We start from the raw sequence: 13,834 nt of genomic DNA on the forward strand, positions 1-13,834 counted from the left end.
AAATATATCTGACGTCACATCAATAGAGTCTATATTATAGACAGCTTAGAACAAGATATATCTGACAACAATAGATCACCGAAGTCTGACATCAATATCGCTAGACTTTAGAACCAGGGGATGAGCGAGTGATGTCAGGACTTTAGAACCAGGGGATGAGCGAGTGACGTCAAGACTTTAGAACCAGGGGATGAGCAAGTGATGTCAGGACTTTAGAACCAGGGGATGAGCGAGTGACGTCAAGACTTTAGAACCAGGGGATGAGCGAGTGACGTCAGGACTTTAGAACCAAAGGATGAGCGAGTGATGTCAGGACTGTAGAACCAAAGGATGAGCGAGTGACGTCAGGCCTGTAGAACCAAAGGATGAGCGAGTGACGTCAGGACTGTAGAACCAGGGGATGAGCGAGTGACGTCAGGACTTTAGAACCAAAGGATGAGCGAGTGACGTCAGGACTGTAGAACCAAAGGATGAGCGAGTGAAGTCAGGACTGTAGAACCAAAGGATGAGCGAGTGAAGTCAGGACTGTAGAACCAGGGGATGAGCGAGTGACGTCAGGACTTTAGAACCAGGGGATGAGCGAGTGACGTCAGGACTTTAGAACCAGGGGATGAGCGAGTGACGTCAGGACTGTAGAACCAAAGGATGAGCGAGTGACGTCAGGACTTTAGAACCAGGGGATGAGTGAGTGACGTCAGGACTTTAGAACCAAAGGATGAGCAAGTGACGTCAGGACTTTAGAACCAGTGGATGAGCAAATGACGTCAGGACTTTAGAACCAGGGGATGAGCGAGTGACGTCAGGACTTTAGAACCAGGGGATGAGCGAGTGACGTCAGGACTTTAGAACCAGGGGATGAGCGAGTGACGTCAGGACTTTAGAAACCAGGGGATGAGCGTGTGACATCAGGACTTTAGAACCAGGGGATGAGCGTGTGACATCAGGACTTTAGAACCAGGGGATGAGCGAGTGACGTCAGGACTTTAGAACCAGGGGATGAGCGTGTGACATCAGGACTTTAGAACCAGGGGATGAGCGAGTGACGTCAGGACTGTAGAACCAAAGGATGAGCGAGTGACGTCAGGACTTTAGAACCAGGGGATGAGTGAGTGACATCAGGACTTTAGAACCAGGGGATGAGCGAGTGACATCAGGACTTTAGAACCAGGGGATGAGCGTGTGACATCAGGACTTTAGAACCAGGGGATGAGCGTGTATGGAAATGCCAATCCATTCTCTTTCAGAGTGTTGGGGTGAGAACGGGTAGCGAAAACGCTGGATCGGGCGCTGGGGTCAGCGGTCAGCGCTGGATCGCCGCTACGCGAGCGTCAGTCGACACGCCGCGTCCCACGACGACGCAGCCTCTCTCTCCCCCACCGCACCGGGGCGAGCGACGGCAGAGTACGGCCTGGAGTTAACGGCGATGCGATGATGAGCGTCGTCGTTGTTCAACAGCGCCTCCTGCTGGTCGCTCTGGATCAGACCGAACACCTCGAGAAGACGCAGTGCCGGGAACCAGTGGGACAGTTCAGCCATGTCACTGAGGAGAGATTTATTATTGTTATTATTATTATTATTATTATAACCAGCCATGTCACTGAGGAGAGATTTATTATTGTTATTATTATTATTATTATTATAACCAGCCATGTCACTGAGGAGATATTTATTATTATTACTATTATTATTATTATTACAACCAGCCATGTCACTGAGGAGACATTAATTATTATTGTTATTATTATTACTATTATTATTATTATTACAACCAGCCATGTCACTGAGGAGAGATTTATTATTATTGTTATTATTATTATTATTATTATTACAACCAGCCATGTCACTGAGGAGACATTTATTATTATTGTTATTATTATTATTATTACAACCAGCCATTTAACTGAGGAGACATTTATTATTATTACTATTATCATTATTATTATTATAGGTCTATTATAGAGCGTCGCAGTCCACCCCCTTTCAGAACGATGAGTGGCCCAGGAAATGAATCCCAATGCATTCTGCCCATAGGCCCCAATGTATTCTGCCCATAGGCCCAGGAAATGAATCCCAATGCATTCTGCCCATAGGCCCATAGGCTTCTTAAATGAATCCCAATGCATTCTGCCCATAGGCCCATAGGCTTCTAAAGTATTTATATAAAGACGGTTACGCCGCGGACAAAGCCAACTCGGATCGTGACAAATCATGACAATGAACACTATGTTTTGGGCCGATCAAATAATTTATAAGAAGAAAAACAAAACAAATAGTGTTGTCTCCTGCCTTTATTTTCTTCTTTCTAATGATTTGATCGGCCCAAAATATTTTGTTCATTGTCATGATTTGTCACGATCCAAGTTGGCTTTGTCCGCAGCGTAACAGTCTTTAAATAAATACTTTAAGAAAAGCCTATGGGCAAAATGCATTGGGATTCATTTCCTGGGCCACTCGTCGTTCTGAAAGGTGGTGGGACTGCGACACTCTATAGAGGTCTATGCTAGCTGGCTACGTACGCTAAGCTAGCAGGGTGGATGTGGTAGCAGCGACTTGAAGCGGTTGAAATATAGCTGCAAGCAGTGATAAGGCGGGACCAATAAAGAAGACAATGCAATAAGATCAATATCCACAAATAAGACTCATGGGCCGAGTTGTCGGTACCCGGATTTGAACACACAACCTTGTGGTCGAAGGGCGAGAGCTCTACTGACTGAGCTACATGGAGTGACTACAATGTAAACAGGAAAATCATTCAGTGTGTTTGATAACAATCATGTGTGTCCTCGTTTTGGGCATGTCATTATCCATTACTACAGTGTGTTCGCTGTTCATGTTTTCACGTACAACGTTCTCTTGGGATTTCAGATAATGGTCCATAGATTGTGTGTAGGACGTTTCACGCAAATTGCTGAAAAATCCAGGCAGAAAATCAGGTATGAGCATTTTTCAAACTGCTCAAAATGGCGGAAAATATGAGGGCGGAGCTACTTGTCAAAGTGACATATGGGTTCCCCACGAGTCAAGAAACAAGTGCCATGCAATTTAGCCAAACAAAGCATGAGTTATGACTGTTCAAAAGTAAGACTGCTTTCAGTGCTATTTGGCATGACCCTCTACCATACTGTAAAATGTCATAAGCATATGACGCTGCCTGTATGTATTAGGGGCAGAAGAAGAATTTTCACAAACCAGCAATTTTCATTGGTTCATAAAAACTAAATTCTTTCACTTAAAAAAAATGTACTACGATTTTTTTCACGTGTAGACGTTTTTGTGCATTTTGATCAAAGATCCTGGGAGGAGATACATTTGAACTGTTTTTCATATAATTCAAAATGGCGGGTCAGAGGTCAAAAATCTGAACACGAACGTTGTTCGGCATGAAGAGACACATATGTGTATCAAAGTGTCATTGCCAACGGTCAAACGGTTCATGAGCTATGCACGTTCAAAGTTTGCATTTTCAATTGAGTGCTATAGCGCCACCATTTGGCCAATGGTCATGGGCTTCGCATAGTCACCGTTTGGCATGGCCCTCTATCAGATTACCGCGTTTCACAAAGACCGACTGCACGGTTCAGCCAGAACAGCTATCTTTGGCGGAAGAAGAAGGAGAAGGAGGAGAAGAAGAAATAAAAACACAAAAACTTGACCAAAGTCACTTCGTGACTTCTTGATCCCTTAATAAGGCTACGTACGCTAGGCTAGCAGGGTGGATGTGGTAGCAGCGACTCAGGGAAATAAGGTGAATAAGGCTACGTACGCTAGGCTAGCAGGTTGGATGTGGTAGCAGCGACTCAGGGAAATAAGGTGAATAAGGCTACGTGCGCTAGGCTAGCAGGTTGGATGTGGTAGCAGCGTCTCAGGGAAATAAGGTGAATAAGGCTACGTACGCTAGGCTAGCAGGGTGGATGTGGTAGCAGCGACTCAGGGAAAGGTGCATAAGGTCCTTCAGCTGTCCGATGACAGGGAAACAGTCGGTGGTCAGCTGAGCGCTGTCGCTGCAACGTAAACAACGTAAACAAAAAACTATTATTATTAACAATTATCATACTATCATCATCATCATCATCATACTATAATTCTAACAATGTCTGTCTGCCTGTGTGTCTGTCTGTGTGTCACTGTGACTGCCGTAGCTCCTTACTGCCTGCACCAATCACTCCCACTTCTCACACAGGCATTGACCATATGAATATGGAGGGCGTAACGTCAATTACAAACGCACCCGGGGGCAGATATATAACGGGTAAGGACTAGTTTAACAAACACAGAAATAATTAAATGAGATAAAACAATAAATTATTGAATTAGATAAAGAAAAAAGTTAGTGACTATGAAATATCGACCAATCAGAAAACGGGGGCGGAGCTAAGTAACACCAATGAAGGACAAGGACTATAAATCGAGTCCAACTGAGGAAACTCAGACGTTTCGACAAACTGTATCGATTGCATTTCTGCCAATAAAGTATTCAATCAATCAATCGCTATCCTGTACTATGGCTCCCCCTAATGACCGTTTATGGTATGTGTACGCTTAAGTATTGCACCCTGCAGCAGAGCTAGGCCCTTTTTGAAACCACCTCTTTGCCACTCGCCCTAGACACTTGCTCTCAGCCTTGAGTGGAAGTGGCTTATCAAGCCCTCAAGGTCGAGTCTGTGCCGATCTAGACTCCATTGCCTTCTGCAGCCCTGCTTGACACTCAGCATCAAGGATTGGAATGGGGGCAAGTCCCTGCGACATACTAGCGTCATGTCCAGGGGGTGTACATAAAGCTGCCTCACGCTACAGAAACAGGAGATAGGCTCCTGCCCTATGGGCCTCATGGCTCGGCAAGGCTACTTACTTATATATAGATACAATACCAGATCTGACAGACCGCATAGATCCAGAGATAACCGAGTTAGTATATAGACATCATAATAACAGATCTGACAGACCTCATAGGTCCAGAGTTAATAGAGTTAGTATATATAGATACAATAACAGATCTGACAGACCTCAGATCCAGAGTTGCGATTTTGGGACATCGTTTCACCAGAATCTGCACATCTGGAGGAGAAAAAAACGCTGATCAATAAAACACCAAAATCTGTGTGTGTGTACCTTCCGGGATAGGGTCTTATAACGTACCTTCCAGGGATAGGGTCTTATAACGTACCTTCCAGGGATAGGGTCTTATAGCGTACCTTCCAGGGATAGGGTCTTATAGCGTACCTTCCAGGGATAGGGTCTTATAGCGTACCTTCCAGGGATAGGGTCTTATAGCGTACCTTCCAGGGATAGGGTCTTATAGCGTACCTTCCAGGGATAGGGTCTTATAACGTACCTTCCAGGGATAGGGTCTCTCGGTATCCACTCAGGTTGAGGTGTGTGAGGTCAGAGGTCAAACTGTTCACCACCGACCTCACGTGACCCCGAGAGAAGTTCCTGACCCACGACATGTTGAGTTGTTTTAACCTGAAAACACAGATCTATAAAACATCTGGAACACACACACACACACATGCATACAACTCTTTCCTGGGGGTCTTTATGTGTGTAATTTGTAGTTTTAGATATTTTAGATTTTAGCAGTGAGCCCAGTGTCTCTGATGTCATGGGCTCTGATGTCATGGGCTCTGATGCCATGGGCTCTGATGTCATGGGCTCTGATGCCATGGGCTCTGATGTCATGGACTCTGATGTCATGGTCTCTGATGTCATGGGCTCTGATGTCATGGACTTCCTGGACAAGCTCGTAGCGTGGCACCGAGTGACGCCTTACGAGCTTGTCCAGGAAGTCCATGACTTGTAGATCTGCTGTTTTTTTCCAACAGCTAAAGTATGACATAATGTTTACGTTAACATGGAGAACAGATTTACCGTGGGAAGCAGCGCAGCATGTGACCACCGGAGGCAGCAGAGAATCCATCACAGCCACACAGGTTGAGCTGAGACATGTGTGTGTTCTGAGAGAGAGCCCTGACGCGCGCGCACACACACACACACACACACACACACACACACACACACACACACACACACACACACACACACACACACACACACAAAGATTATATAGTCAATACAACAGGACTAGGCTGTTTCGTGTGATTGAATTCCAACCAGTTCCTTTCCCCTCCATCAGACACCCCGGTTGGCCAGGGGGAGGCAGTATAGAGACCAGGATTACTGCATGTTTTTTGTGAGGATACCTACCCCAACCCCGCCTCGGGTATGGGCACTGAAGACGTGGAGGAGAGAACACGCCTCCACTTACTGGATTATCCTATCAGAGAGCAGCACTTACTGGATTGTCCTATCAGAGAGCAGCAGGGACTCCAGGCTGAGGTGGGTGAGTCGCGAGCAGCCAATCAGAATGCTCTCCAGACAGGAAGTGGAGACGGTGCAGTTGGACAGGTCCATCTGACGAACTCGCAGATCTACAAAACACCTGGAACGGAGAAAACTGATTTATATAACACCTGGAACGGAGAAAACTGATTTATATAACACCTGGAACGGGGAAAAAAACAGATTAATAAAACACTAGTAACAGATACAAGTTATCATTCTAGCCTAAAAGGTCCCAGGGGCCACTAGTAACAGATACAAGTTATCCTTCTAGCCTAAAGGTCCCAGGGGCCTTTCCTCCTAGGTATGTCTCCTTACTATAAGCTCTAAACCCTTTCCTCCTCCTAGGTACGATACAGTATGTCTGCTTCCTGGTCTTAGTCGCGACATACTAATTCCTACACGGGTTGTGCTTATAACCACGCGCCCGGGCAAGTTAAGTTTACTGAGGTTAAGGTTAGGTTTAGGTATAGTTTTACTGAGGTTAAGGTTAAGGTTAGGTTTAGGTATAGTTTTACTGAGGTTAAGGTTAGGGTTAGGTTTAGGTTGTCAATCACAGCGACTGGCCAATCACAGAGCGTCCTTGCACAACCCGTGTAGGCTTTGGTATGAATAGTCTAGTAATGCCAAAGCTGAAACGAAACCTTTATATTTTATTATACAGCATGCAAACTAACATTAATTGCAGTGTGTGTGTGTGTGTGTTACACTCACGGTGTAATTGACAGGCGGAGCTCAGAGATGAAGGAGGCGGGGCATCGCAGCTTCCTCACGCCGGCCATCAGCACCCTCTGTAGAGCTCCGCCCCCTGTGATCAGCCAATCACAAGCCCCCGTGTGGGTGGGCCCACCCCCCAGATCCACACTGGCCCCGCCCAGATCCACACTGCGCCACAGCGACTCGTCACGGCTGGATAAAAACACACAGAACACAGAATCGCAAATGTTGGTTCTCTTGCTTTTTTGTTTATTAGCACATTTCAAGGAGTGCTAGCCCCTCCTATAAACAGCTTTAAGGTGCTAGCCCCTCCTATAAACAGCTTTAAGGTGCTAGCCCCTCCTATAAACAGCTTTAAGGTGCTAGCCCCTCCTATAAACAGCTTTAAGGTGCTAGCCCCTCCTATAAACAGCTTTAAGGTGCTAGCCCCTCCTATAAACAGCTTTAAGGTGCTAGCCCCTCCTATAAACAGCTTTAAGGTGCTAGCCCCTCCTATAAACAGCTTTAAGGTGCTAGCCCCTCCTATAAACAGCTTTAAGGTGCTAGCCCCTCCTATAAACAGCTTTAAGGTGCTAGCCCCTCCTATAAACAGCTTTAAGGTGCTAGCCCCTCCTATAAACAGCTTTAAGGTGCTAGCCCCTCCTATAAACAGCTTTAAGGTGCTAGCCCCTCCTATAAACAGCTTTAAGGTGCTAGCCCCTCCTATAAACAGCTTTAAGGTGCTAGCCCCTCCTATAAACAGCTTTAAGGTGCTAGCCCCTCCTATAAACAGCTTTAAGGTGCTAGCCCCTCCTATAAACAGCTTTAAGGTGCTAGCCCCTCCTATAAACAGCTTTAAGGTGCTAGCCCCTCCTATAAACAGCTTTAAGGTGCTAGCCCCTCCTATAAACAGCTTTAAGGTGCTAGCCCCTCCTATAAACAGCTTTAAGGTGCTAGCCCCTCCTATAAACAGCTTTAAGGTGCTAGCCCCTCCTATAAACAGCTTTAAGGTGCTAGCCCCTCCTATAAACAGCTTTAAGGTGCTAGCCCCTCCTATAAACAGCTTTAAGGTGCTAGCCCCTCCTATAAACAGCTTTAAGGTGCTAGCCCCTCCTATAAACAGCTTTAAGGTGCTAGCCCCTCCTATAAACAGCTTTAAGGTGCTAGCCCCTCCTATAAACAGCTTTAAGGTGCTAGCCCCTCCTATAAACAGCTTTAAGGTGCTAGCCCCTCCTATAAACAGCTTTAAGGTGCTAGCCCCTCCTATAAACAGCTTTAAGGTGCTAGCCCCTCCTATAAACAGCTTTAAGGTGCTAGCCCCTCCTATAAACAGCTTTAAGGTGCTAGCCCCTCCTATAAACAGCTTTAAGGTGCTAGCCCCTCCTATAAACAGCTTTAAGGTGCTAGCCCCTCCTATAAACAGCTTTAAGGTGCTAGCCCCTCCTATAAACAGCTTTAAGGTGCTAGCCCCTCCTATAAACAGCTTTAAGGTGCTAGCCCCTCCTATAAACAGCTTTAAGGTGCTAGCCCCTCCTATAAACAGCTTTAAGGTGCTAGCCCCTCCTATAAACAGCTTTAAGGTGCTAGCCCCTCCTATAAACAGCTTTAAGGTGCTAGCCCCTCCTATAAACAGCTTTAAGGTGCTAGCCCCTCCTATAAACAGCTTTAAGGTGCTAGCCCCTCCTATAAACAGCTTTAAGGTGCTAGCCCCTCCTATAAACAGTTTTAAGGTGCTAGCCCCTCCTATAAACAGCTTTAAGGTGCTAGCCCCTCCTATAAACAGCTTTAAGGTGCTAGCCCCTCCTATAAACAGCTTTAAGGTGCTAGCCCCTCCTATAAACAGTTTTAAGGTGCTAGCCCCTCCTATAAACAGCTTTAAGGTGCTAGCCCCTCCTATAAACAGCTTTAAGGTGCTAGCCCCTCCTATAAACAGCTTTAAGGTGCTAGCCCCTCCCTATAAACAGCTTTAAGGTGCTAGCCCCTCCTATAAACAGCTTTAAGGTGCTAGCCCCTCCTATAAACAGCTTTAAGGTGCTAGCCCCTCCTATAAACAGCTTTAAGGTGCTAGCCCCTCCTATAAACAGCTTTAAGGTGCTAGCCCCTCCTATAAACAGCTTTAAGGTGCTAGCCCCTCCTATAAACAGCTTTAAGGTGCTAGCCCCTCCTATAAACAGCTTTAAGGTGCTAGCCCCTCCTATAAACAGCTTTAAGGTGCTAGCCCCTCCTATAAACAGCTTTAAGGTGCTAGCCCCTCCTATAAACAGCTTTAAGGTGCTAGCCCCTCCTATAAACAGCTTTAAGGTGCTAGCCCCTCCTATAAACAGTTTTAAGGTGCTAGCCCCTCCTATAAACAGCTTTAAGGTGCTAGCCCCTCCTATAAACAGCTTTAAGGTGCTAGCCCCTCCTATAAACAGCTTTAAGGTGCTAGCCCCTCCTATAAACAGTTTTAAGGTGCTAGCCCCTCCTATAAACAGCTTTAAAGGTGCTAACCCCTCCTATAAACAGCTTTAAGGTGCTAGCCCCTCCTATAAACAGTTTTAAGGTGCTAGCCCCTCCTATAAACAGTTTTAAGGTGCTAGCCCCTCCTATAAACAGTTTTAAGGTGCTAGCCCCTCCTATAAACAGCTTTAAGGTGCTAGCCCCTCCTATAAACAGCTTTAAGGTGCTAGCCCCTCCTATAAACAGTTTTAAGGTGCTAGCCCCTCCTATAAACAGCTTTAAGGTGCTAACCCCTCCTATAAACAGCTTTAAGGTGCTAGCCCCTCCTATAAACAGCTTTAAGGTGCTAGCCCCTCCTATAAACAGCTTTAAGGTGCTAGCCCCTCCTATAAACAGCTTTAAGGTGCTAACCCCTCCTATAAACAGCTTTAAGGTGCTAGCCCCTCCTATAAACAGCTTTAAGGTGCTAACCCCTCCTATAAACAGCTTTAAGGTGCTAGCCCCTCCTATAAACAGCTTTAAGGTGCTAGCCCCTCCTATAAACAGTTTTAAGGGGTGCTAGCCCCTCCTATAAACAGCTTTAAGGTGCTAGCCCCTCCTATAAACAGCTTTAAGGTGCTAGCCCCTCCTATAAACAGCTTTAAGGTGCTAGCCCCTCCTATAAACAGCTTTAAGGTGCTAGCCCCTCCTATAAACAGTTTTAAGGTGCTAGCCCCTCCTATAAACAGCTTTAAAGGTGCTAACCCCTCCTATAAACAGCTTTAAGGGGTGCTAGCCCCTCCTATAAACAGCTTTAAGGGGTGCTAGCCCCTACTATAAACAGCTTTAAGGGGTTCTAGCCCCTCCTATAAACAGCTTTAAGGGGTGCTAGCCCCTCATATAAACATCCTATAAACAGGTGCTAGCCTTATGGGACATGTGCTTCGTAGCATGACAGAAAAAACATACCTGCACGGTCAGCTTCGTGCCAGCATATGACGTCATAACATGTGCTGGCCCCAGACACACGCATCGTAGCACCCGACTGATAACATTACTTGCACGCTCTGCTTGCGTAAGTAATAATAACACTAATGATAATGATAATGATATTAATTAAGTAATAATAACACTAATGATAATGATAATGATATTAATTAAGTAATAATAACACTAATGATAATGATAATGATATTAATTAAGTAATAATAACACTAATGATAATGATAATGATATTAATTAAGTAATAATAACACTAATGATAATGATATTAATTAAGTAATAATAACACTAATGATAATGATAATGATAATAATATTAATTAAGTAATAATAACACTAATGATAATGATAATGATATTAATTAAGTAATAATAACACTAATGATAATGATAATGATAATAATATTAATTAAGTAATAATAACACTAATGATAATGATAATGATAATATTAATTAAGTAATAATAACACTAATGATAATGATAATGATATTAATTAAGTAATAATAACACTAATGATAATGATAATGATATTAATTAAGTAATAATAACACTAATGATAATGATAATGATAATATTAATTAAGTAATAATAACACTAATGATAATGATAATGATAATATTAATTAAGTAATAATAACACTAATGATAATGATAATGATATTAATTAAGTAATAATAACACTAATGATAATGATAATAATATTAATTAAGTAATAATAACACTAATGATAATGATAATAATATTAATTAAGTAATAATAACACTAATGATAATGATAATGATATTAATTAAGTAATAATAACACTAATGATAATGATAATGATATTAATTAAGTAATAATAACACTAATGATAATGATAATAATATTAATTAAGTAATAATAACACTAATGATAATGATAATGATAATATTAATTAAGTAATAATAACACTAATGATAATGATAATGATAATAATATTAATTAAGTAATAATAACACTAATGATAATGATAATGATAATATTAATTAAGTAATAATAACACTAATGATAATGATAATGATATTAATTAAGTAATAATAACACTAATGATAATGATAATGATATTAATTAAGTAATAATAACACTAATGATAATGATAATATTAATTAAGTAATAATAACACTAATGATAATGATAATGATAATATTAATTAAGTAATAATAACACTAATGATAATGATAATAATATTAATTAAGTAATAATAACACTAATGATAATGATAATGATAATATTAATTAAGTAATAATAACACTAATGATAATGATAATGATAATATTAATTAAGTAATAATAACACTAATGATAATGATAATGATATTAATTAAGTAATAATAACACTAATGATAATGATATTAATTAAGTAATAATAACACTAATGATAATGATAATAATATGAATTAAGTAATAATAACACTAATGATAATGATAATGATAATATTAATTAAGTAATAATAACACTAATGATAATGATAATAATATTAATTAAGTAATAACAACACTAATGATAATGATAATAATAATAATATTACGTCAGATCATTCCAGCGTCGACACACACTAGACATTCTCAGAAGGTCTGGAAGACGAAGACAGAAGAAGATCCTCAGGAGAATCTCATCTGGTAACGTTTCCATGGAAACACCTGTAAACATAAACAACAACAACACCTGTAAACGTAAACAACAACGTAAACAACAACACAAAAATGCTCACGGATCCCTGGAGAAAAACGGGTTTAAGCACTTTTCAAACTGCTCAGATTGACAATCTGAGGGCGGAGCTTACTGGTCAAAGTGACAGTTGTGTTCCTCATGAGTAAGTCGCATGGCTTTGTGGCCAAACGAGGCCTTTTCAAAGTTTTCATTTTTCAAACGATTGCTATAGCGCCCCCTTGTCCCTTGTAGCCCCCCCTTTGGCCAACTGGAGCGATAGCGCCCCCTTTGGCCAACTGGAGCGATAGCGGCCCCCTTTGGCCAACTGGAGCGATAGCGCCCCCTTTGGCCAACTGGAGCTATAGCGCCTCCTTTGGCCAACTGGAGCGATAGCGGCCCCCTTTGGCCAACTGGAGCGATAGCAGCCCCCTTTGGCCAACTGGAGCGATAGCAGCCCCCTTTGGCCAACTGGAGCTATAGCGCCTCCTTTGGCCAACTGGAGCGATAGCGCCCCCTTTGGCCAACTGGAGCGATAGCGGCCCCCTTTGGCCAACTGGAGCGATAGCGCCCCCTTTGGCCAACTGGAGCGATAGCGGCCCCCTTTGGCCAACTGGAGCGATAGCAGCCCCCTTTGGCCAACTGGAGCTATAGCGCCTCCTTTGGCCAACTGGAGCGATAGCGCCCCCTTTGGCCAACTGGGGGAGGGAGAAGGAGAATAAAGTGACCTCTGACCTGATGTGGACTCCTTCCTCCTCGGTGTGCGTCGGGCCAGAACAAAGTGCGAGGAGTTCTCCTGGATCTCCTTCCCACTGGAGGAGGTGTAGAGGAGGTGGTCCTCTGGAGAGCACGAGGTCCCATGAAGGAGGTCCTCCAGGAGGGTGGTCCCATCATGCTCCTGGTGGGTGGGCCGATCATGCTCCTGGTGGGTGGGCCTATCATGCTCCTGGTGGGTGGGCCTATCATGCTCTAGGTGGGTGGGCCTATCGTGCTCCAGGAGGGTGGGCCTATCGTGCTCTAGGTGGGTGGGCCTATCATGCTCCTGGTGGGTGGGCCTATCATGCTCCTGGTGGGTGGGCCTATCATGCTCTAGGTGGGTGGGCCTATCGTGCTCCAGGTGGGTGGGCCTATCGTGCTCCAGGTGGGTGGGCCTATCGTGCTCCAGGAGGGTGGGCCTATCGTGCTCTAGGTGGGTGGACCTATCGTGGAGGAGGAGTTCCTGGGGCGTGTTCTCATCGTGGAGGAGACGGAGGACCTCCATGGGGGTGGTCCCATCAGGCAGATGTTCCTGGAGGAAGGTCTTCTCATGGAGGTGTTCTCCTGTGCTCTCAGACTCCAGGAGACCCTGGGGTGTGTTCTGACCATGGAGGAGACCCTGGGGTGTGTTCTGACCATGGAGGAGACCCTGGGGTGTGTTCTGACCATGGAGGTGTTCTCCTGTGCTCTCAGACTCCAGAGGAACCGTGGAGGAACATTCCTTCCTCCTGCGTTTGCTCCTCTGGAGGAAACAGCTCGTCATCACATTCAGATCCGTGGAGGAGAGCTCCCGTAGAGGTCTGTGTGTGTGTGTGTGTGTGTGTGTGTGTGTGTGGGGGGGGGGGGGGGGGGGGGTCAGGGGGAGGGAACATAAGAGAAGAACAACGATTATTAGGAAAAACAAGTCAAAGATCAGAATGAAAAGCAACAACACAGTAAAAACAAGTCAGCTTGGAAAGG

General features: G+C 44.0%; 1 protein-coding gene across 1 annotated transcript; it reads right to left on the minus strand.

Annotated features, from left to right (window-relative positions):
* Nucleotides 1-1,159: 1,159 nt before the first annotated feature.
* Nucleotides 1,160-13,379, minus strand: skp2 (S-phase kinase-associated protein 2, E3 ubiquitin protein ligase; the record flags this gene model as incomplete). Its single annotated transcript, XM_083794334.1, has 9 exons — nt 1,160-1,540; nt 3,894-4,001; nt 5,004-5,055; nt 5,333-5,463; nt 5,869-5,967; nt 6,296-6,439; nt 7,054-7,248; nt 12,000-12,111; nt 12,854-13,379. The coding sequence occupies 9 exons, from the start codon at nt 13,377-13,379 to the stop codon at nt 1,318-1,320; spliced, it is 1,590 nt and encodes a 529-aa protein (XP_083650460.1). The 3' UTR covers nt 1,160-1,317.
* Nucleotides 13,380-13,834: the final 455 nt, after the last annotated feature.

This window comes from Protomyctophum parallelum, assembly GCF_964188405.1.
Source record: "Protomyctophum parallelum genome assembly, chromosome: 21".
Taxonomy (NCBI): domain Eukaryota; kingdom Metazoa; phylum Chordata; class Actinopteri; order Myctophiformes; family Myctophidae; genus Protomyctophum; species Protomyctophum parallelum.